The 22,169-nt window shown below is 56.1% G+C and overlaps 8 protein-coding genes across 8 annotated transcripts; 4 read left to right on the top strand and 4 right to left on the bottom strand.

Annotated features, from left to right (window-relative positions):
• The first annotated feature begins 703 nt into the window (after nucleotides 1-703).
• On the top strand, nucleotides 704-3,314 carry K452DRAFT_282335 (uncharacterized protein). Its single transcript, XM_033539569.1, has 3 exons — nucleotides 704-1,071; nucleotides 1,128-1,327; nucleotides 1,383-3,314. The coding sequence occupies exons 2-3, from the start codon at nucleotides 1,164-1,166 to the stop codon at nucleotides 3,109-3,111; spliced, it is 1,893 nt and encodes a 630-aa protein (XP_033403036.1). The 5' UTR covers nucleotides 704-1,071; nucleotides 1,128-1,163; the 3' UTR covers nucleotides 3,112-3,314.
• A 421-nt stretch (nucleotides 3,315-3,735) lies between these two features.
• K452DRAFT_217288 (uncharacterized protein) lies at nucleotides 3,736-4,391 on the bottom strand (the record flags this gene model as incomplete). The annotated part of the gene is made up of 2 exons (XM_033536278.1): nucleotides 3,736-4,134; nucleotides 4,200-4,391. The coding sequence occupies 2 exons, from the start codon at nucleotides 4,389-4,391 to the stop codon at nucleotides 3,736-3,738; spliced, it is 591 nt and encodes a 196-aa protein (XP_033403035.1).
• Nucleotides 4,392-4,570: 179 nt separating this feature from the next.
• K452DRAFT_282333 (uncharacterized protein) lies at nucleotides 4,571-6,871 on the top strand. The gene is made up of 3 exons (XM_033539568.1): nucleotides 4,571-4,937; nucleotides 5,050-6,457; nucleotides 6,516-6,871. Exons 1-3 carry the CDS (start codon nucleotides 4,605-4,607, stop codon nucleotides 6,662-6,664), a joined length of 1,890 nt encoding a protein of 629 aa, XP_033403034.1. The 5' UTR covers nucleotides 4,571-4,604; the 3' UTR covers nucleotides 6,665-6,871.
• Nucleotides 6,872-7,440: 569 nt separating this feature from the next.
• Nucleotides 7,441-9,837, top strand: K452DRAFT_304184 (uncharacterized protein; the record flags this gene model as incomplete). The annotated part of the gene is made up of 3 exons (XM_033542794.1): nucleotides 7,441-7,798; nucleotides 7,855-8,066; nucleotides 8,116-9,837. The coding sequence occupies 3 exons, from the start codon at nucleotides 7,441-7,443 to the stop codon at nucleotides 9,835-9,837; spliced, it is 2,292 nt and encodes a 763-aa protein (XP_033403033.1).
• Nucleotides 9,838-10,610: 773 nt separating this feature from the next.
• On the bottom strand, nucleotides 10,611-14,692 carry K452DRAFT_282328 (uncharacterized protein). Its single transcript, XM_033539567.1, has 4 exons — nucleotides 14,412-14,692; nucleotides 13,825-14,336; nucleotides 11,077-13,775; nucleotides 10,611-11,004 (listed from the first exon to the last, which is right to left on the bottom strand). Exons 1-4 carry the CDS (start codon nucleotides 14,645-14,647, stop codon nucleotides 10,834-10,836), a joined length of 3,618 nt encoding a protein of 1,205 aa, XP_033403032.1. The 5' UTR covers nucleotides 14,648-14,692; the 3' UTR covers nucleotides 10,611-10,833.
• Nucleotides 14,693-17,453: 2,761 nt separating this feature from the next.
• K452DRAFT_5484 (uncharacterized protein) lies at nucleotides 17,454-18,569 on the top strand. The gene has a single exon (XM_033546827.1). The coding sequence runs from the start codon at nucleotides 17,666-17,668 to the stop codon at nucleotides 18,356-18,358; it is 693 nt and encodes a 230-aa protein (XP_033403031.1). The 5' UTR covers nucleotides 17,454-17,665; the 3' UTR covers nucleotides 18,359-18,569.
• K452DRAFT_240708 (uncharacterized protein) lies at nucleotides 18,281-21,153 on the bottom strand. The gene is made up of 8 exons (XM_033537796.1): nucleotides 20,959-21,153; nucleotides 20,610-20,801; nucleotides 20,384-20,558; nucleotides 20,104-20,332; nucleotides 19,939-20,054; nucleotides 19,397-19,889; nucleotides 18,934-19,335; nucleotides 18,281-18,865 (listed from the first exon to the last, which is right to left on the bottom strand). The coding sequence occupies exons 2-8, from the start codon at nucleotides 20,781-20,783 to the stop codon at nucleotides 18,781-18,783; spliced, it is 1,674 nt and encodes a 557-aa protein (XP_033403030.1). The 5' UTR covers nucleotides 20,784-20,801; nucleotides 20,959-21,153; the 3' UTR covers nucleotides 18,281-18,780.
• K452DRAFT_5504 (uncharacterized protein) lies at nucleotides 20,763-21,723 on the bottom strand. Its single transcript, XM_033546832.1, has 2 exons — nucleotides 20,959-21,723; nucleotides 20,763-20,770 (listed from the first exon to the last, which is right to left on the bottom strand). The coding sequence occupies exon 1, from the start codon at nucleotides 21,510-21,512 to the stop codon at nucleotides 21,048-21,050; it is 465 nt and encodes a 154-aa protein (XP_033403029.1). The 5' UTR covers nucleotides 21,513-21,723; the 3' UTR covers nucleotides 20,763-20,770; nucleotides 20,959-21,047.
• Between the last annotated feature and the right edge of the window lie 446 nt (nucleotides 21,724-22,169).

Raw genomic sequence — 22,169 nt, 5'->3', positions numbered from 1 at the left:
CGGACGACCATGTGGACAGTCAGCGTCACAGGCCCTGGTGATCGTATCCGAAGACGAAGCGTGGTGTCCGTATCGATGAGGCTCCATCTTTGTACACCTAGGCGGCAGACACCGGAAGGTGGGCCTGTTTCGTCCGGTTGGAGGTGTGGTCGTACTCGCTAGGTAAGTTGGGCACCTACTCGTGTTGGATGACAAGGGAGGGTAGCTTCGATGGAAAGACGTGAACGCAGCGCTGCTACCATGCGGGAACAGAGGACCACTTCCAGCCTCGTGTGGCACTTTATGCGGTGCGATTTTTTATTTATACCATGCAGCGCGACGGAGGTCCGGAGGAGGAGGATGTGATATGGATGGACTCTGGATCATGCTGATGATGATGATGTCAGTCGGGAGATCGTCGCGTGGTGTAGGTCGGCAAGGCTGAGAAAGAAAGCACGTCGGGCGACCAAAGGTGCGACTTCCGGGCTGACTTGACTGTCGCACACACTGTACCTGGGGCAATGGAGCTGCTGACAGATTCGTAGCGTAGATTTCTTCACCGCTGGCCGTTGCACCCGGGTCCGGAGCGCCGGGTTGCATATGCAGGCCCATCTTCTTAAGATGCCTGCGCGAATCCTCGACGTATCTATTGGCTCGTACCGAGGAGGCTTTACTCGGTGCACACGCTTCCACGGCCGACTCGATCCTGCGCTGACGTATATTCCTGGAGATCCGGCGACCCATTCAGGCTATTTTTACTACCCTCTTACACCAGGAAAGCCATGACATGACTCTACCTAGGCCCATGCAAGCCGCCTTCTTGCTTGAGTCACGTAATCAGCCATTCGTTTTTTGTCAGTCCTTCTTCTCGTCTCTCGCCTTCTCCGGCACCTTCTCGCGCATGCATGTATGCTCCATAATGCGGGCCATGGCTGTAGGACTGATGCTACGTGCCCATTGCCCCAGGGAGGGCTGCTGATCCCGATGCTGCTAGAAGCACGACCGCCGAACTGTCATTATGCCCCGCTTAGCTGAAGCTGATAAACAGGGCGCAATGTGTAAGCAGCTTGGCCGTAAGGAGCTCCGCACTAGGTCCGTTTGGGTCGATCGTGTGCCAAATATAAAGACAATTAATGGGTGTGTCATAGAGTAATAGCTGAAGCAACGTCTTTCTTTGAACGAACATGGAGCCAAATGAACGACATGGCCGTGGGAAGCAAGAGGAGGCAGCGGAGCAATATGGGTTCCAAGATCAGGGCGTCGCTTCGTTCAACCAATGGTATGCCATGCCGGGGGTTGAGCAAAATCAAAATCCGCCCTCTTGGGACTATGGCGGCACGATGACCTGGTAAGTTGGATGCGTTTACTACCCGATAGATCAGCCCTGTTACTCACATTCCAAGGTGGGCATCATCTGGGACACAACAAGCTTTCCCTTCCTACGGGACATTACAAACTCCATCCGGCGCCGGTTGGCCAGAACCGCAATTTCTCCAAGGAAATTTTGGGCTCCAGAACGGCCCGTATGGCGGATACATACCAACGCCCTTGCCAGACGCCCAAGAACCGAACGCTACGCCAGTGCCTCCAGACCATGGCTTCAATTACATCTTCAGCACTCCTCCCTTAGGACAGTCGCCTGCCGCCACTGAGGAATATGAACAAGCGAGTCCAGAGACACAAAGAGGACGACAGCGCATCCCTCCCCAAGCCAAGGCAGTGCTCCAAAAATGGTTCGATGACCACCGAGAAGACCCTTATGTGGACAAGGAGGAAGTTTTAAATCTCTCAAAGGCCACCGGATTGACAGGACGACAGGTTCGCACGTTCTTTGCAAACGCCAGAGCGAGGAAGCTTTCGATGTACCATAGCACGCCTTCCCGAGACTCGGCAACGTCGGGAGGCGAAGAGGGCAGTCCAAGCAAAAAGGAAAAAGCAAACGTTCGGAGAGGGAAGCAGCCCGTACCTGTAACCATTCAGACTCTTTCCGCAATGTCCACTCAGGCTCCATCGCCGGTAGAACAGGATCCCATGGAGCGGTACCTGTCGAGCTCTCCAGAGGAAGAAGGGTTCTCGGAGGACATACTGCTGCAGCACCCGGCGGCCTCGATATCTCCTTCTCACACGTCCTCGCACAAACTCTCCCGCCACGTGCATGCAGAGGAGCAGCACTCCGAGGCCGCATTCAGCAGCCACTCGGGCTCGAACTCGTCGCACGCAAGCCTCGACTCGGCCGCCAACTACGCCCCCCGCCGCGGCCGCAAACGCCACCGCGTCTTCTCCTTCCATGGCGGCGGGCCCAGCACCGGCGGCGCGAGCAGCAGTGGCAGTAGCAGCAACATCAGCGTCGCCCGCCCGCGCGCAGACCCCCATCGCATCTACCAGTGCACGTTCTGCGTGCGCGACTTTGCGCAGAAGTACGACTGGCGGCGCCACGAAGAATCGGTGCATCTCCCGCAGAAAGAATGGGTGTGCATGCCCGACGGGCCCGCGACGCGCAGCCCCTGCCCCTCTTCCACCACCACCACCACCACCACCAGCGCCGTCACCAACGACGTCCACTGCGTCTTCTGCAACGCCCCCAACCCCTCCGCCGCGCACCTCGCCACCCACAACGTCGCGCCCTGCCTCGCCGCCCCGCTCTCCGCCCGCACCTTCACGCGCAAAGACAAGCTAATACAGCACCTCGGCCAAGTGCACCGGCACGCACCCGCCGCAGCCGCAAACGTCGGCGCCTGGTGCCGCCGCGTCGAGCGCGGCGCGCCGCTCGTGCTGGCCTGCGGCTTCTGCGGCTTGGCGCCCTTGCGCGATTGGCCGGCTCGCGTCGAGCATGTCGCGGCGCATTTTGCTGAGGGCTTGGATATGGCGCTGTGGGTTGGGGGGCCGGGGGGCGTGGCATTTAAGGCGGGTGTGGCGACGGAGTCCCGAGTGCCAGTGCTGGGCCCGCCGCCCCTGCTGCAATATCGTTGCGCGCTCTGTTCGGCGGTTTTTGCGACGGGGGCTGATGCCGTCTTTCATGAGCGGCTGGCGCATCGCGTGTGGCGGGCGAGGCCACAGGCGGGTGAAGGCGCGGCGCGGGAGGCGTTGCCTGCGTCTGGGATGGTGCTGGGGCGGGGAGGGGGTGGGAGATGAGCGATAGAGGAAAGTTGGAGACTGAGGTTGTTTGTTGGGGTGTATATAGGTATTTTGTGGAAAGGGAAAAGGAAAGGGAGATTGTTGATGATGATGCACAGACGTACATAGAGATGTAGAAGACTCGAATAAAGAAAAGATAGAACGCGTGTATGTAGTCCATGTTCAAGCCTAGATAGCTTTCAGTACATTTTCGAGTATCGACAATGCTCTGTACTCATTGAATATGTAATCTTCTTGATCCTACGAAGGTGCCATACTGAGTTGGCTCTGAGCTCACGTTTAACAATGCCCCGCAGGCTAAGGCCCACAAGGACGTCTGTAAGGCATTGCGTTGACGAGACCGTCAGGCTAGAGCCGCAAATGTGCTCTTCCGCTGTACACACCACATGCTGTCTGTTTCAAGGCCTTTGATCAACCTACATCAACTTGGTCCGAGGCCTTATGTACGTCTATACACTATTGGCTTCCCATTGTGGACTTTGGTATCGGGTCGGAGTGACCGTTTAGGGGTATCTGGAGCATACTGTACGCGTTTTGCCTCTTGCTTCAGCTCCGAGATATTTCAGATGCATGCCAGCAAGAAAACAACCAGCTCTTTTGCCATGCCAAACCACGACGACATCAATAGAACTGCTCCGAAGCATGCAGCGGAGGCACGCCGCCCATTCCAGGCTCCAAGGGGCGTTTCAAGCCCGCGCCCTCTTTCAAGTACAGCACCAAGCGAAACGCGGTATTCCCATTGAGATAGTAGCGGTGGAGGCGCTTGCTGCGGAGGAAGCCGAGGCGCTCGTAGAGGCGCATGGAAGCGGTGTTTGTGATTTCGGTCTCGAGGACGACCTCGTCGGCGTCGCGGCCGGCCATGGCGTCGATGGCCATCTTGACGAGCTTGCTGGCGATGCCGCGGCCGCGGTACTCCTCTTGCACCGCCAGCATGGCAATGTACCCGCGGAAGGTGCCGCTGCGGTGCGGCTCGAGTTTGGACACGACGACACCGATCAGGTTCGACTTGTCGTCTAGGGCCTGGACGGGCGCGCGCGTTAGTTTGGCTTGCGCGCTGGTCGTGCGTCGCCGCGGAGGTGGTTTACCATGTAGCAGAGGTCGCCCCATTGGTAGAGGAAGTAGCGGTACACGTAGATGCTGTACGGCTCCGACAGGTCCTTGGAGATGAGCTGCCGGATGGCGGGGAGGTAGTGCTCCTCCTTCTGGCCGTCATATTGGATGTACTTGAGCTCCGGCTCCTTCTTGGCCGCCTTCTTGGCTTTGGACTTGGGCGGCATTGCAGTTGCGCGCACAGCCCGAATGAGGGAGATTGGAGTCGTCGTCGTGGGCGAAACAGGCGCGAGATTTCCCTGGATGCAAGCTCTGGCCAACGAAGCAAAGCAATGACGAGGGGAAGTTCGGAGGGCATGCTTAGGCGCGGGAGCTATATCACAAAAACACCCGCCAGATTCCTTCCTTCGCACTGTTCCTCCTCCCCCCAAGAAAAAATAATGTCCTTTCTACGCCGTCGTCTGGCTGGCGGCGACACGTCCTCGACCGACATCTCGCGCGAACCAACCCCGGACCCTGCGCAGGCCGAGCAGTACCGCGTCATCCCGGCCACGAAACTCCACAAACTCACCTCCAAGAAGCCCGCGCTCAGAGGCAGCAAGAGATGGAACGCGTGGGTCTTCGGCCTGGGCGGCCTGTTTGGCATCGTCTGCGCCGCCATGTTTGCCCAGAACAACGAGATGATCGACCTGTCGGCCCTGACCGATATGAATCTCGAGGCCATTGCCGACTTGCTGCCCGCAGGCCTGATCTCGGATGTCCGGGATTTCCAAGTAAGCCTCCAGATGCCTAACATGACTTTGTCTGTATAGTACTTGCTTTTCTTTGGCCCGGCTCCCTTTGCGATGCTCAATGAACCCCATACTTACCTCCTGCGCCGTGTAGAGACATGAGCGCGAAGCCGTCGCCTACGATTCCTTCGCCGTCGGCATGCATGCGCGCTCGCAGGGCGTCAAAGCTATGCACCCCGTTATCATGATCCCCGGCGTCATCTCCACCGGCCTCGAGAGCTGGAGCACAGAAGAACATTCGCGGCAATACTTCCGGAAGCGGCTATGGGGCAGCTGGAGCATGATGAGAGCGCTGGTCACGGATAAGGCGGGCTGGAAGAGGCATATTATGCTGGACAAAGAGACCGGCATGGATCCGCCGGGAGGCATCAAGCTGCGCGCGGCTCAAGGCTTCGATGCTGCCGACTTCTTCATCACTGGATACTGGATCTGGAACAAGATTCTGGAGAACCTGGCGACCATAGGCTATGACCCGACGAACGCCTTCACCGCTGCGTACGACTGGCGCATGTCCTATGCGAACTACGAAGTGCGCGACCAGTACTTCACTCGCCTGAAGTCGCACATTGAGATAGCGGTCCGCATCAGCAACAAAAAGGTCACGCTTCTTTCGCACAGTATGGGCTCGCAGGTTTTGTACTACTTTTTACACTGGGTCGAAGCCGAGGGCTATGGCGGCGGCGGCCCCGGCTGGGTCGAAGCCTTCATCGACTCGTGGATCAACATTAGCGGATGCATGCTGGGAACGCCGAAGGGCATGCCCGCTGTCTTGTCAGGCGAAATGAAGGACACGGCGCAGCTCAATGCCTTTGCGGTCTACGGGCTGGAAAAGTTCCTGAGCCGCGCTGAGCGTGCGGAACTATTCCGTGCCATGCCCGGTATTAGCAGCATGCTTCCCATTGGCGGTGATGCTGTATGGGGCAACCGAACTTGGGCACCAGACGATCAACCTGGCCAGAAAATCAGCTTTGGGACTTTCATCAACTTCAAGGACAGCAACAACACCCAAACGCCTAAGAACTTGACTGTCTCCGAGTCGATACCGTACCTCTTTACCCAGGCTCCAGACTGGTACAAAGAGCAGGTTATGAGGAGCTACTCGTTCGGCGTGGCACACAAGAAAGAGCAGGTGGAAGACAACCAGCTCGACCCCTCCAAGTGGCATAACCCTCTTGAGACGCGCCTCCCCATAGCGCCCAACCTCAAGATCTACTGTTTCTACGGCATCGGCAAGGCGACAGAGCGAGCTTATTTCTACAGGGACGACCTCGACCCCCTGTCCGCCATCAACGTCACCGTCGACACAGCGTACTCCGAGGGCGAGGCCGACCACGGCATCGTGATGGGCGAGGGCGACGGCACGGTCAACCTGCTCAGCTCGGGCTACATGTGCTCCAAGGGCTGGAAGATGAAGCGGTACAACCCGGCGGGCGTCAAAGTCGTGACCTACGAGATGCCGCACGAGCCGGACAGGTTCTCGCCACGGGGCGGCCCCAACACGGGTAAGTTTTCTGCTATCGACGATATTGGAAGAACGATGTTGTTAACACAGCGATCTAGGCGACCACGTCGACATTCTCGGCCGCTCGTCGCTCAACGACTTGATCCTCAAGGTCGCGGGCGGCAAGGGCGACACGATTGAGGAAATGGTCGTTTCGAGGATTAAGGAGTATGCGGACAAGGTCCAGATTTGGGACGATGACGAGTAGAGCGTCTTTTTATTTTTTGCTCGCGTGACACGTTCATTCCATGCATGGCGTTTGGCGGTAATGTTGTTGTGTCTCTTCTTGATACCACTTGACAGTAGAGCTGGTCTTATTCTTATTCCAGAGGGAGAAGCTTTCGATTCTGGCAGAGATATATAGAGAACAAATCGTTATTAATAGCTGATTTGCTTTCTGTCCACTCTATCCGACGCATGCAATGTATTCTGTAAAAATGTACGGTGTGGGATGTATCCCGTCTGGTTGTGTCAGTGCAAGCTCCTTTGCGCCCATCAAACTGCCTAATCCGTTATAGCGTCACGTGCTAGCGTGACGGTACGTGTGTAGGGAAGTGGTGGTGATGGGGACGTGAGACGTGGGACGTGGGAGCAAAAGCGAAAAAAAAAACCCCCCCCCGAAGTGAAGAGAAGAAAAGTCGTGGAGCCCACCGCGCGGATCGAACAAGGCGGCTTATGCGTGGCTCTCGCTTACAGTAAGCACACCGAAGCGCCTTAACCACTCACCCACGCAACCCCCGCAGCCGCTGCCCTTCCTGCCTTCACACCCACCCACCCAACCGAGCCACCCCCGTCACCACCAATCGCGACTCCAAATAAATCTTCCCGCTCGCTATCGCTATGGAGACGCGTCGCGCCCTGTAAACGCGCCCTCAGGCACCATGGCGCCCACCGGCTTAGCCCAAACCGATACCCAGCAGCAAACATCGCCTTCACTCGCACTTCTTCATCAGCAATCTCCGCCTTCGACCCACCATCACCACCATGAGCGCGGTCCCGCGTCCGCATGCGCGCAGGGAGCGCCTCTCCTCGCTCAAAGATGCGGGCAAATCACGGCCCGTGGGCGCCCTGCAGCCGCGTAACAAGCCCAAGCGGCCCAGCTGCTGCTCGGCGCCGGACATCCAGGAAGTCGACGGCGCCCAGGTATGCGCCAACTGCGGTGCTATGATCAGCGAGTCCAACATCGTCGCCGAGGTCACCTTTGGCGAGACGTCCGCTGGCGCCGCTATGGTCATGGGTGGCTCTGTTGGCGATGACCAGCGCTTCGCAAACACTATGGGCACTGCTGGCCGCCGTATTGGTGCTGGCAGCAGCGAGGGCAAGAGCATGTCCGAGCAGAATGGTAGGTAGAGCGATGCTTTGGTCTGTGGTTGAATGCTGCTGACGCTGGCTCGTTAGGCAGGGATGCCATTCGTGGTCTCATGAGCTCCCTTAGGATCCATAACGACAATATCGAATCGCAAGCCTTGCGTCTATACAAGCTGGCTGTGGTGCACGCCTTTGTCCACGGTCGTCGCCCTGCCGTCGTGGCGGCGTGCGCTCTTTACTATGCCTGCAGACAGACCGCAGGGAATAAGTTCCTGCTTATAGACTTTGCGGAAAAAATAAAGGTGTGTGCTCTTGTATCTGAAGTGAGTCGACTGTTCTGACACGATTTAGCTTAACGTTTTCAAGCTCGGTGAGACATACAAAGCTCTCTTAAAAGTGCTGTTCATGGAGGACGCCGCCAGCAAGGACAGCTACAAGATGCTGGAGCCGGAGCCACTGATCGAGAAGTACGTGCAAAAACTCGAGTTTGGACCGGTTGGAGGAAGAAAGGTCGCCGAGGACGCAGTCAAGCTTCTGCGCCGCATGAAACGAGATTGGATGGTCGAAGGAAGACAGCCGGCCGGTATCTGCGGCGCATGCATTGTCCTCGCTGCGCGCATGAACAACTTCCGCCGAACGGTTCGTGAGGTGGTGTACGTGGTCAAGGTTGCCGACATGACCATCGCGAAGCGTCTTGTGGAGTTCAAGCGGACGCAGAGTGGAAGATTGACGGTCGACCAATTCCGTCGCCTGGGGAACAAGCTTCAAGAAGAAATCGAGCCGCCCGCTGTGTACGAGGCGAGAGAACGTGAAGCGAAACGTCGCAGGATAATGGCGCGAGAGAACAACGCGGAAGACGCAACCATAATCTCGGATGCTGGGTCGCGGGAGACATCAGCTGCGCCGCCTGAGCCGCGTCCACCACGCCGGGATGCAGATGGCTTCGTCATTCCCGATCGCCCGGATCTGCCTATCGATCCGAGCCTGCTCGCTGCAACGAATCTGGCAATGGAGGAGCTAACGGGCGAAGGCGCCGACTCGGCGCCCAAGAAGAAACGCGGCAGACCACCGAAGAAGAAGAAGGAGGTCATTGCGCCGCTCGCCGACGAGGACCTGCTCATCGAACAGGAGATTGAAGAAGAAATCGAGCGAGTCATCCATGATCCCGACATAGTCAACAACATGGGCGACAACGAATTCCGGCTGATCGAAGCGCGGTCGCGCGCCCTGGCCTTGCAGATGCAAGAAGGCACGATGCGGACGAACGAAGAGCCGCACGTCGAGGAGCACGAGTTCGACGACGACCCGGAAGTAGCCAACTGCCTGCTCAGCCCGGCCGAAATCGCCATCAAAGAGCGCATCTGGGTGACGCACAACGAGGACTGGCTGCGCGCGCAGCAAGCCAAGATGCTGAAAAAGGCGCTCGAGGAGGCCAACGGCGGGCCCAAGAAGAAGCAGACGCGCAAGCGCAAGCACACGCAGATTGGCGACGTGGCGGGCCTCGAGGCCGACTCGCCCATCGCCAGCCCCGCCGACGCCGCCCAGCGCATGCTGCAGCGCCGTGGCAAGGGGTTTTCGAAAAACATCAACTACGAGAAACTCAACGCTATTATGCGCTCTGCTGACGATGACGACGCCGCGGAGCCCCTGGACTCGACTTCTGCGTCTACGAGCCAGTATGCCAGCGCGAGACAGAGCACGGCTGCTAGCCCGGCACCACCACACGCCGGGGGCGAGGTCGTCGAGGAGGAGGGACTCGTCGAAGACGATGGCGGCGGCGGTGCACCGTCGTCGTCGTCGTTATCCTGCAGGGGTGGCGCGCTGGCGACGCCGCCTGCGACGCAGCAGCAGCAGGGCGCGCAACAACAACAACGCGGCGCCACAAACAAAGACCCGCATGTCATTGCCGATGACAATGACGAAGCGGAAGAAGAAGAGGAGGAAGAGGACGAGGAAGAAGAAGAGGACGAGGAAGGCGAAGACGAGACGTACGCGCGAGCGCTGAATCCGTTGAATCATTTCTCGGCTGGGGATGAGTTTAACGAGGAGTATGCTGGGGATGAGTATGAGTGAGTGAGTGGGGTGTGCTGCGGGGTGGGATGGGTGTGCGGATTTTGGAAGGGAGAGAGGTTGTTGGTGCGGTGCTGGTGGTGGGAGATGGGAGATGGGAGATGCATCGTGGACGAAAATGATGCCGTTGACGATGACGATGACGAGGACGAGGGTCTTGGTGGGGACATGGACATGGAGATATATACCCCATTTTTCCCTGTATTTGAATTAAACCGAGAAAAAAGTCTTTTGAAAATTAAGGTCTACAAATACAGATCGATGGGCTAACTACATACGTATGTATGTACCTCACTCACCTCACTCACCTACCCAGTCACTCACTTCAGTGGCTCAACATTGACTACTCACTCACTGGTCGCATGCATGCTTGACTTGACTTGACTTGCTCAAGCGGCTAGCATATTGTTCGAGAGGAGCTCTCTCTCTCTCTCTCTCTCTCTCTCTCTCGGAGAATGGCACCACGCACGCACGCCATGATACCTACCCACCTGTTACTATGTATGCCATGCCGTTGTTGTTGTTGTTGTTGTTTATAGCTTCCAGAAGAAGAAATGCAGTGCAGTCAATAACCAACTCCTAGTGTATGTAACGATTTCAACACAGGCAGCAGCTACACTACACTACAACTGCAGTAAAAAGCACACTTTTGATTCTTTCGTAGCACATAACCAACCACATGCATGGACGCAGGCTTGTCTTCCATGGAGGATGGTTTTTTCGTCATGACGACACAAAGTATCATCGAAAACCAACAACAACAACGAAAACAACACCACCGCTCCAATCCGCCCGTCCGTGTCCCAAAGAGTAAGCAAGTAACTAGCAAGTAATAGGCTCCCATCCCAGCTCCGCTCCAACCCGTTCCAATATGCCCTTATCCCGCACCCACCAATGACGCCCTTAAAGCAGCCGCCCGACCATCCATATCCACGATATCCACGTACATACCATACGTAAGTCATCGCGCCACACGCACACACGCACACGCACACGCGCCTACGCATTCGCATGCACGACCCTAAAGCCCTCGCCGACGAGCTTCTGGATCTCCTCGTCCTTGTGCTGCAGCAGGCCCAGCGCGTACGCGACGTCGTTCCACTGGCGCTCGCTCTCGCAGCGGGGCAGACGCGCCGCCAGTTTCGCGGCCAGCTGCTTGGAGTGCTTGTCCTGTTGTGGCTGTGTTAGCAAGGCATGGATAACGCGGGGGGAGGAGGATTGGGAGCTTTTTTTTTTCTTTACCTTTTCGATGAACCCGGACAGGAACTTGACGATCCTTCTAAACGCCTCCTCTTCGAGCCTGTTGTCGGCGCTGAGGACGCTGAACATGTCCACGAACTGGTTGTACACGGCGTTGTCCTTTGTCGCGAGCTCGGAGAAGAACATGCGTGCCATGTCCGCGATCTTCTTGTCCTCGTCCTCGAGGCACTTTGCCATTTCGCCCAGCTGGCCCTTGACCTTGACCTGGCCGGCCAGAATCAGGAACGTCAGCGTCATCAGGCAAGTGCGTTTGACGGAGGCGTCGCGGTCGTTGAGGCGCCGGTACAGGAAGTCCGTGTTCTCGTCGATCAGGTGGTTGAAGCAGACGGCCATGTCGCCCAGCGCAACCACCAGGTTTGACCGTACCACGGCGTCCTTGCTGCGTTCCAGGATCGTCAAAAGCAACCCGAGGTGCCGCTCGCAGTACTCGGAGCTGACGCACATAAGCTTGGCTAGGCAGAGAGCGGCCTGCGCCTGCAGCGTGCTGTCTGCGTAGTTCAGGTTGTTTGCGCAGATCTCAGCAACCAGCGGTCCGAAATTGGCAAGAAGAGAGTTGGGGCCATACAGAAGCTCGCGCTCACGGATGTGCGCCAGGGCTTCCGTAAAGTCATCCTCGGTGGTGCCAGCAATCAAATCCAATTCGTCCTGCTCTTCCTGGGCCTTGGACTTCTTGGCCGGCGTGGCAGCAATGGATTTACGTTTGTCACCGGCGGTACCGTTCTTCTCCTTCTCAGCTTTCCTGCGCTTGAAGTCTTGCTCGCAGAGCTCGAGGTGAACAATTTGCTTTATGGCGACATGTCCCACGATGAACAGGAGTTGTGACAGCGCGAGAGCGGGGCGATACTTCTTCTCGTCAGATTGGGAATCCCGGCTAGCGGGACGGTTCTCGGGTTCGTCAACGTCCATGGCATCCGGATCAGCCGTTTGTGGCCTCTCTGGCTCCTTAGGCGTAAAAACTTTCTTGGTTTTGTGCCTGATTATTTCGGAGCAGAGGGTGTCAGGGTGCTTGGACAAAGCATAGATAGCATCGATAGCTTGCTCAGCGAGACCAAACCACTCTTTGTTGTTGGATTCGATATCCATAGTGGCCGCTAGCCTTACCAGTACTGCGTGGTCATTGGGAAGCTTGGCTGCAGCAGCAGACACCATTCCCTTGCTAGCCTGTGCTGCAGCATTGATTCTCCTCAAAGCGACACAAGTATACCTGGCAAGACCAAGATCTCTCCGTCCGAGCTCGCCTAGACCAATTCGCAGACAAGTCTCCATCTCCTTGACAACAATGTCAGGGTCGGCCAGAGCGAGCATGCCAAGAACAATGATGGCACCGCGGCGCTGTGTTTTCGAGGTCTCCTTGCCCTTCTTCTGGGCACCATAAATCTGCCACAATTTCGAAATGACGTGCTCACTGACCAGATCCTGCTTCATCATTGTGCTGAGGAGCTGCTCCAATGAAGTAAGCTCTGCTGGTGTTGCGCCAAACGTCAAGCTGACCATGTTACGAGCAACATAATTTGCTGCATTGTTGGTGTCGAAAGAATCAGGAGCGTCGAAAAAGAGACCTTTGTAGCACTCAATGAGGTGAGTCTGCACACCCTTGCCTTCGTCGCTGTTTCCCTTGGTCCATATGAGTCTGAGCATGCGTCTAATTCCAACACGGGACGTTTGGATCCTGTAAGCATCCGTAATAACGAAGAAATCCATAGCCTCGATAACCTCGCTCTTGTTCTTCGAAGAAAGAAGCTGCGTAACGACGCCAGAGGCTGCGTGGATGATTTCAATGAAACGGATCGCATCAAGGTAATATTTCCGGGTAAGGTTGAGCTTGTTCAAAGCCTCAGCTGTCGCGGCTTCGGTGACGGCTCTCTCCAAGGCTGCCTTCTTTTGCTCCTCGGTCATCTCCGCTGGGTCCGGAGCTCCGTTGTCTACTTGAGTCGCATCATCCAGCAAACCCTCGTCCACAGTCGCATCTACAGTACTCTTTTCCTGCAACTCCTCTGGGGGCTTAAGTGCGTTGATCTCTTCGTCGACTTTCTGCAATCTTGCGTTCCAGTCATCGAAAGAAAGCTGACCGCCGTGTAGGACACTGAACGGATGTGTGGTGACCAGTTTTCCGAGAAGTTTGATGGCATTTCGGCGAACGTTGCTGCTCTTGTCTTCCAAGCTCCTGGCCGCAAGCTCTGCGGCTGATTGTCTCCTTTGAGGGTATTTCGCCTCGAGGTCGCAGAGTCTGACGTAAACTTGAATGGCTCTGCATCGGCAATAGGGGTTGACGTCCAAGAAGCGCTCCTCGAGCACATCGAAAAATACGTTGATCTGGCCCTCGCTCTGCTCGCTACGTTCGCTGTCGTCCTGCTTGCTGAGCATAGCAATCAGGTTACCACAAACTTCTATGATCGCACAGCGCAGAGTGTAAGATTCACTCTCCAGGAGCTTGGCCAAAAGAGTCATCTGCTTGATGACGAGGCGAGGTGCAAGCTCGGAGATCTTGGTGATGAAAGTAGAAACGGATTTTGGTCCTTTAAGATCGTTGCTATTAAATTCCTTGTTACTCAGCTCACGAAGAACTTCCTCGGTCAATTGAGGATAGTCGTATTGTTCGGCCAAAATATGGAGGTACTCGGCCATTGGTTCGGATAAGTGCTCGAAGTATGATAGGTTTTGGATGATGGAGGTTTGAGCACCTGAAGGCCCACGTCAGACATTGTACTACAAAGAAAACAGACATCTTACCAAAAGCATGCCCGTGATGTTTAACCGAAATGCACAACACCTTAAAAGCATGCATGCGGATCGCATTGCTCTTGCATCTCTCTTCGCTTTCCAGTATGAGGTACACCGGCCGCGTGAATAGGTTGACGAACGTATCACGCTCCGCAGTTGTCACAAATATCCTGGCGAGCTTGAGCTTGAGGACCTTGCTCATAACGTCCATCGATGTCTGGAGCTGTGCTTTGGCATCCCAGTTATCATCCTTTTTCCCACCACTCTTCTTCGTTCCCTTCCCACCACGTCCTCTGCCCGCAGTAGACGACGCCGGCTTTTCGGCAGCCTTGGTCTCGACGGCAGATATAGTCCATTGCAACACGAATCCGAAAAGCTCCAGAAGCTGCTTGTGGTGGGAGATTGTGTCCTGTTCGTCAGCTTCAAGATCGGCGTGAGCTACATCGGCTTCGGAGGACAGTCCGGAGACAACAAGGTCAAGGATTTTGCTCAAAGAAGACGTCGGAAGCAAAGAAGAGTTTCTGGTGAGTTTTAAAAGAGAGCAGTCAGGTTCTGGTCGCAGGCGGAATACAGATGGGGGCAGTGAAGGAGCGCACTTAAGCAAGAATTGCAGAGTATCAAAATTGGAACTGCGCGTAATAGCATCCGGGTTGTCCGTCACAGCGTCGACGACGGGATTCAAGGCGGAGTTTATGACGGCGGTCGTGAGCGATTCGGGGTCATTTTCGCAATCGGCGAGGTCGGAGGGCGCCTCTGGAGTGGCGATGGAGGAGGGGTCGCTGAGGTAGTTTTTGAGGCTCTCGTTGATGTCGAAGTCCACGCGATCGCCCATGATGGTCAGGTTGAGGGCGCGACAAGGCGCATTCGTCGCTGGTGGGTTGTGGTCGGTCGGGCGCTGGCTGGGCAAGGCGGCGGAGATAGAATCTCAGCTGTCGGTGTTTACAAACATCGGAAGTCGCTAGCGTGCTTTTTTCACATCACTCCCAGGACGCTTCCTCCAACGCGACGTGCAGCCAACCCACACCAACGGACTTCCAACAGCGGAGCGGCACAATGGCAAGAGCAAGGGAGTATTGGACTGAATAATTCCGAGTGTACATCCACATCGACGAGTAAGAGGATGATCAGCCGCAGCGTATGGATGAGAGCCGCGACCCGCTGGAAGAAAGCGGTCGCACCGTCGGGGACAGCGGTGATATGGAGGCGATGAACGACTTGGAGCGGTTCTAGGAGAGTCTCGAGGGTGTTAGGAAAAGTGATTGTCTCATCAATCGCATCGAGAAAGATTGGTTCATGTCCCGCAGTTGCTCTCACGCGTCATTGACCCGGAATATAAACACACTCTATACCGTTTACAAGACTGAGGACCTACTCTACACTAATACAATAATGGCTAGGAACTTAAACTTTAGGAGTACGTCTACTCCAAACCGTAGAACTCGTACTTTCCGGAAATGCATACCTCGCTATATCGCCATTAAAGACCTACGTAACTAGCACTCCCTTTTATATCCCCAACAAGCTCGAGCTCCTCCACGACCTCTACAACTTCAGTTCTATTCACGCTCTTGTTACATAGCTACGTCCCTAAGACTGACATTCCCAGCATAGAATTAGACTCATCCAAGAGATTCATCATCTAGTATATAAACCGGTCCAGCAAAGTTTAACTTCACAGAGGCTTTCTCGCATCCCCGCGGGACTAGCTAAGCTCGCGAGAGAAGCACGGTTGACATATTAATAATCCATCAAGTAATAAGACGTAGAGTTTATAGAGAGATGTCCCACGTATGGTCCGAGCAAGAGAATTACGGCCGAGGCAGCATTGCGCCATCCGTTCGCTCCCAAGATCGACGAGCCGTTGTACGACAATGATGATGATGATGATGATGCTGTGGACGAGGCGATGAGCTCGCCATGAGCGGGACGGCAGATCCGTGGTGCGCTGTCTGGCACGGACAACACGATGGCGTTGTGGGTATGTTGATAAACGGCGCAAAAGGTGGCATCGGCGCTCAGAACGGGGGGCCCGCCCTCGCAAGCAAGGGTGAGTTTCGGCTAGGCGGCAGCACGATAGAGGTTAGGGTTGCCGACCATTGGGTTGGTGGCTTTTATGTCTTGAGGAGTATTAAGCCGGATGACGGCATACATATTGGCGCTTGCCTGCCGTATTAGGAAACAACGTCGGATAACCCGAGAATCCTACCATTGACAAAAATGTGACAGTTGCTTTTTTCCTCTCTCGTTCTTGTGGATTCCCTGGATGGTGTGATGTTTCGCCGTCGTCGCCTCCAAGCCGTTCATGCTCTACCAAAAGTTGTAGACGCCATTCTTCTGAAACGAATTCAAGTCCTTATCGAGCAGTAGTCGTCACCATGGACCGATTTCCATCACCGTGCACGTGGACCACTCTGATTTACGCATCAGCACGAACCCCGGCCATCATGACGAAAAGATCTTCCCTCAAGGGCCAACTGGCAAGCTGTGAAGCCGACGATGAGCGCCGAATTCCCCTCACCGCAGAGCCAGCACCAGCAGTTCCCGTTTGATGAACATCATCATCATCATCATCAACATCATCGACTGCAAGTCCGGACGAGAATCACACAAGCAGACTCCACAACGCGTGAAACTCCCCACGGCCCCTCTTGTGATATGCGCAGCCCCCGAAGCCGACGACGGCAACGACGACAGCAACAACAAACGACAAATCTCAATAATGCCACCAGAGCAAGGAAAAAGTTTTTTTCCCACTGTATCATCAACCCCATCACGAATCCTCCCCAGCAGCAGGAACGGCCGCCCCGCAAACAGCGCAGCAGTGGCAGCGACATGTGACCACGAGACCCTCGGCGCCAATGCTCGCCATCGAGGACCACGTCGGCGCGGCACAGCGGGAGGCGACGCCGAAAAGTTTTGTCTCCATCTCGTCCCCATCGCGAGTCGGGCCGCACGGGGCCAAAATAGCAGCAAGCAGCAGCCAGCTGACTACGATATTGCCGCATTGGAGCAAAGCAGGGGGGGGGGGGGGGGGGGGGGGGGGGGGGGCGGAGGAGAGAGGGGAGCAGTGGAGGAGTCACGAGCAGCGCTTGCAAAAGGTGGCCCGCTCCTCTTGCTCTCCCGCTCCTCTTTCTCCCCCAGCATATGCCCACCCAACACGGGGTGTACATGCTAGCGGCGGACGCGGTGCGGTGCGGTGCGGTGCGGTGCGGTGGAACCTGCGCATAAAATCTCTGATCATGACGTTGGATCCCGATCCCTGGCGGTGATCCCCGGTGACCGCAACTCTTGCTCTTTGTGATTGTCTCTCTCCCTCTCTTTCTCTGGTGGTCGCTGCCGCGATTGAAACGCCCATAGCCGGACGGCGGGCCCCGGTGTCGGTCCTGGCGAGCAGACTCAGCCGCGCTGCGGGGCCTCTTGGCGCCATTTGTGTCCCTTTTTTTTTTCGTCTTGTTTTTTCTCCCGTCCCTTATTGGTCATGCTTCCAGCAGCGAGTTTGCTCCGTCCGGAAGGTATCCGCGAGGTCGGGTCGGGCGCCGATGGATCGTGGTTGTTGTTGTTGGCTGCAAGAGAGTACCTACCTTGCCTACCGCGTACGTACGAGATGTACCTACATGGCTCCCGATACAGTAAATGGCTCTGGCAATACCGAGTGCATTAGTTTTGCATGTCGCGCGCAAAGCCCGGCCTCATGCGCGCCTCCGCACCCTGCCCACCTCAAGCGGAGAGCAGCAGAGAGGAAGGGAGAGAGCAGCAGCAGCAGCAAAACGGACCATGATTCTTTGTCTGGCACCACCGCGCCTCGTGACTCGAGGGAGAGACACGCTCTCGTCCGATCGACACCGGATGAATGGACGGCAAGCCCTCACAAACCGTGAACGGCTGCAGGGACGCGCTAGCTGGTGCCCGAGCACTGTCAGAGCCCATATCCACATCTGCCCCCCCACCCTCAACCCCCAACCCCTTCTTCGCCACGCCTTCTAGAAGCTTTCGAAACACTGCCGAGCGTCCTCGCCCCCCGTTGGCCAGGGCACGCACGCAGGGCTGGCGCTCGCCCGTCTTCTGCTGCCCGCTCGGCAATCCGTACTCACGAAAAGCCCTTTCTCCCGGCCTTCCGGTTGCACTTGCCACGACGCTCGACCATTGGACGCGCTTTATTCTTGCTCCTAGCCCCCCCTGTTCCTCGTCCACGTCGTCCCATCATCGGCGTCACGGTCGTAGTCGCGGCAGTCGTGGTCGTTTAGTCGTCGTAGGCGTCGTCGTTGTCGCCGTCGTTGTCGTTGTCGGGCCGCGGCTCTCTTGCTGCTTCAGCATCGACGCACTGTGCCTTCCCTGTCCCTGTCACCGCTCCCTTGCACTGACTTCGTCCGTGCGCACCGTGGGCAACCAAGTTTCAGGCTTCCAGCAGCCGCCAGCTGCACGGCGCAGGGCCCCGCCTTGTTGGAGGCGCAGGTCTGGTGTAGGTGCTATCTGGCCGTTCTCAGGGACGCCGTCACGCCCTCCTCCTCCCCCGGCACCGGGCATGACTGAAACACAGATTTGACAGCTGTACTGCCTGCAGTGACCAAAGAGAGTCCTTGAACGCTGCTGTCGGAAGAGGAAATCATATGAGCGAAGCAGCGGTCAAACGCCTGCAATGTCTCTAGTAACTCTTTATACCCGAATTCCGAATCCCGAACCCGCACCCTGTTTTTGATGTCCGTTATCCCTTTCGAAATAACCAAAGTCCCCCTTGTTCATATGATGTCGTGCTTTTTGAAGTTTTGGATAGAAACGCCGTGCTCATGCAAAAAAATGTGTTGCCCCCAAAAGTATCCCAGCGAATGGTGGTATCATGTAGATGACGGTTGAAGAACCCAAAAATCCCCCGCTTGCTCGAACGCCAACCATGCAGAAAAGTAGATCATGTAATGCGATGTTGAAGGCCGAGAGTATATGCAATGTTCGAAATTATGAGGTGTGAGGTTATGCGTAGTCGTTGATGACCTCGTCCGGATCCTCCGTAGGGAGTTCGTCGATGATATCCTTGGTGCGAGGGCCAGTGTACCTCCTGTTAGGGAAGACATGTTAGTATATTGACTACAAGAGCGAGGATCATAGATATTGCGGTGGACTTACTTTCGTGCTCCGATCCACCACCAGCTAAGACTGAACAATGCAATGAATCCACCTACGCAAATTGCGTAGTTCATGTTCGTAGGCGTAACCGGCTTGTTCGTAGGGAAGAACAGGATGACACTGATGAAGAGAACCCAGCTGACAGCAATGGCGTTGACCGGCTTGCTCCATTTGCCCATTGTGTATGGACCTTCGATGAAACGAACGCGATTTTCGTAGACACGATGGGCGATAATGACGGCGATGTAACTGAGATCGAGGGCCGGCGCGGTGATGTTGAAGATGGCGGTGATAGTGATGGTGCTACCGATTCCAATGATGTCCAAACAGGTGCAAAAGAGCACTACGAGCCAGACTGCGTTGACAGGAGTTCCGGTGTATTTGTTGACACTGCCCCACCAGCTACAGAAATTCATGAGTTAGCTTTGACAGGTCCAGGCTGAATGATGAGGAATGGACATACTCGGACAGGGGTAGAGCTTGGTCTCTAGCGAACGCGTAGGTCATCCTAGCGTTAGCCAGCATAGCGGAGCAGCATGTGAAGCTCTGGACCAAGATCACAAAGAAGAACATGATTGTTCCTCCGGCCTTTCCACCAGCATTGAGAAAAATCTGAGCCACTGGAAGCCCGGTCGGCGAGTTGACAATGCTGTCAAAGTCGCTGAGACAGAAGCAGAAGGTGATGGTGAGCATCCAGCCCACAAGTCCAGAGACCAGAATGGCCGATCTAATGGCAACAGGGCCTCTGACGGCCGCATCGTGCGTTTCTTCAGACATGTGTGTTGTTCCATCGTAATCAGTCATCGTCCACGCGACAGAAAGGAAGCCGAGCAGAAAGGAAAAGCTCTTGCTTCCCCACCCCGAGCCGTCATCGACATGGGTAAACACCCATTTCGCGCTCCGCTTGTCAGGGGTTAGGATCAGAAGCGCAATGCAGATGCTAATGGAAGCCAAAACTGTGCCGCAGTCAGTTGACCGACTATCATGTGAAGGCTGCTGACATACTGTTGATTGGAGCAAACCAAAGGATGATCTTGTGCAATAACTTGGTGGTCAGAGAACAGACTATGCCGAAGAGGCACAGGATCAATATGGCCAGGAGGACAGTCTGCAGTGCCGTACTGGTCGCTAATTAGCTAAGCCTGATTAAGCGACGGCTGCAGAACTTACGGCGAATAGGCATACGTCCCGTCAGGGAGCTGGTTAGAGTTCATGACTGCCATAGCCAGAATCATCTGCGAGATTGTATAGGCCAAGCTAGCCACACCTGATGCCTGGCCAAGGAAGTTGCACCACCCGATGACCCAGGCCCAAACGGCTACGTGCTCCGGTGGCACTACATGTTTTGTGACAAAGTACATGCCGCCTGCAGTTGGATAAGCCGACACCAGCTCGGCAACTGCCGAAGTTAGCGATATTCTTCAGCAAGGAGCTGAGAAGACGGGCATACCCGAACTTGCTATGCACATGGCCATGCAACTGCCTATGAACCACGCCCATACCGCCGTAGCGGGACCTCCAGCAGAAATGGGACTGCCGAAGGTAGCAGGTACGGATCCAAGCACTCCGAGAATGGATATGGCATAGGAGACTGTCGACCACTTGGTGAATTCGCGCTTCAATTCCTGGGGAAATGTTAGCAATGGCTCAAAATGGCTGTAGTGAAAGGTTCTTACCTGAGTGTAGCCGATCCGCGCCAGCAGACGCTCGTCGTCGTTCCGGATGGTGGCCATGATAGGCTGATTGTTGTTCTGGGAGGCGGACTTGCTTGGGTCTTGTTGCTGAGGGGTGGTGGCCTGTGAAGATTTTGCACAACCGAAGCCTTGATTTGGTGATCCTGCGTCCGCCATGGCCAATCGTTACCACAACTGCGTTCAAGCTTCAGTGTTTGGGTGGAGGGTAGAGGAAGAAGAGAAGAAGACACCACAACCGGAACGGAATAAAAAAATAAAAGGACACAGGCAAGCAATTGGGAAGCTGGGTGATACGGGCATTTAGATAAACGAGGGCAGGACAGACACACACCTCAGTCATGGATGTAAGTTCCAATCGGCACCAAGCCCCCGTCAGGCCTAGGCACACGGCTGTAAGATCAACGCCAGTCGACGTAGGGGTCAATTGACGCGCCGGCGTACAGGCCGCTTGGCACCGTGCTCGCCGGACAAGACCAACAACACGTGCGTGCGCGGGTCGAGATGGCCTCTCCGCAGACGCAGCGGGAATGCGAGGGCGGGCCTGAGGCGAGTGGGGGCGACCGGATGATGCTGGATGATCTCAGGGCTGCTCGAACAGCTCAACAGCTGGGCCATGCCCCCGGGCGTGGAAGACGCGTAGAAGGCGTCGAAGCAACTTACCTGGTGGACGGGACCCGCGGGCTGGCGTGGTGAGGGGGCTGCGCGGTGGTCACTGTTGGCTGCTAGCGTGCAGAAGACGGAGACTCGACGTTCGTGTCGCACCTGAAACGGCCATCCCGGCGAGCACGTTGCCCGCCGTCCCAGACGAGCCTGCCCTTCAAGCCAGGGATCTCCTGCAGATCCGCGAGATTGCTGATGAAGACGAACGGGCGGTGTGAGAGGCATTGGCGCGTCCGCCGATATCACTCGCGTCGTCTCACATATGCCAACTCCTCCATGACAGCGGTGTCCGTGCCACGTCAATCCAGCCGCCAATTTCCTCGCGTCACCGGGGGAGAAGACAAATGTACGTACACGAGAACTGTGCTCGGTGAAGCCCAAAGCCGCGTTGCCGATGCCGACATGCCATCGAGATCATGCGGCCGTCGTCGTCTCCATCTTCATGACCCCAGCCTCTCCCGCCCAAGCTTCCCTGGCACGCCAACCTAGCTCTCCCCTCTCCCGTCCCGTTCAGGGAACTTCCCTCCACCATCCCGCGTCTTTCTCATCCTTCTTACCGCGCCGGCGCGTCGTGGCGCATTATCGCGCCCCATCCCGCGTCCAGACGGCACGACGGCGCCCGTGCTAGTGAGAGCTTCCCGCCCGGACTATCTTCCTCCAACCGACGCCACTGGACGCCGCTGGCAACGCGCCAAACTCAGATGACTGTCCTCGAGAGTAAGCGACATATATGCATGAGAAAAGGACGCGTCGTATCCTTTTTGGTCGCGTTCGCTTGAAGGGATATGCAAAGAGCTAGAAACATGTATGGGCGTCACCCGCCTCGCATGCATGATACATATATAGCTAGGGCTGAGGCTCCGACCCGACCTGCGGCACGGC

The sequence above is a fragment of the Aplosporella prunicola genome, assembly GCF_010093885.1.
Source record: "Aplosporella prunicola CBS 121167 unplaced genomic scaffold K452scaffold_1, whole genome shotgun sequence".
Classification (NCBI taxonomy): domain Eukaryota; kingdom Fungi; phylum Ascomycota; class Dothideomycetes; order Botryosphaeriales; family Aplosporellaceae; genus Aplosporella; species Aplosporella prunicola.
The sequence above is the reverse complement of the archived record's forward strand: the minus strand, read 5'-3'. Positions and strand labels throughout refer to the sequence as shown.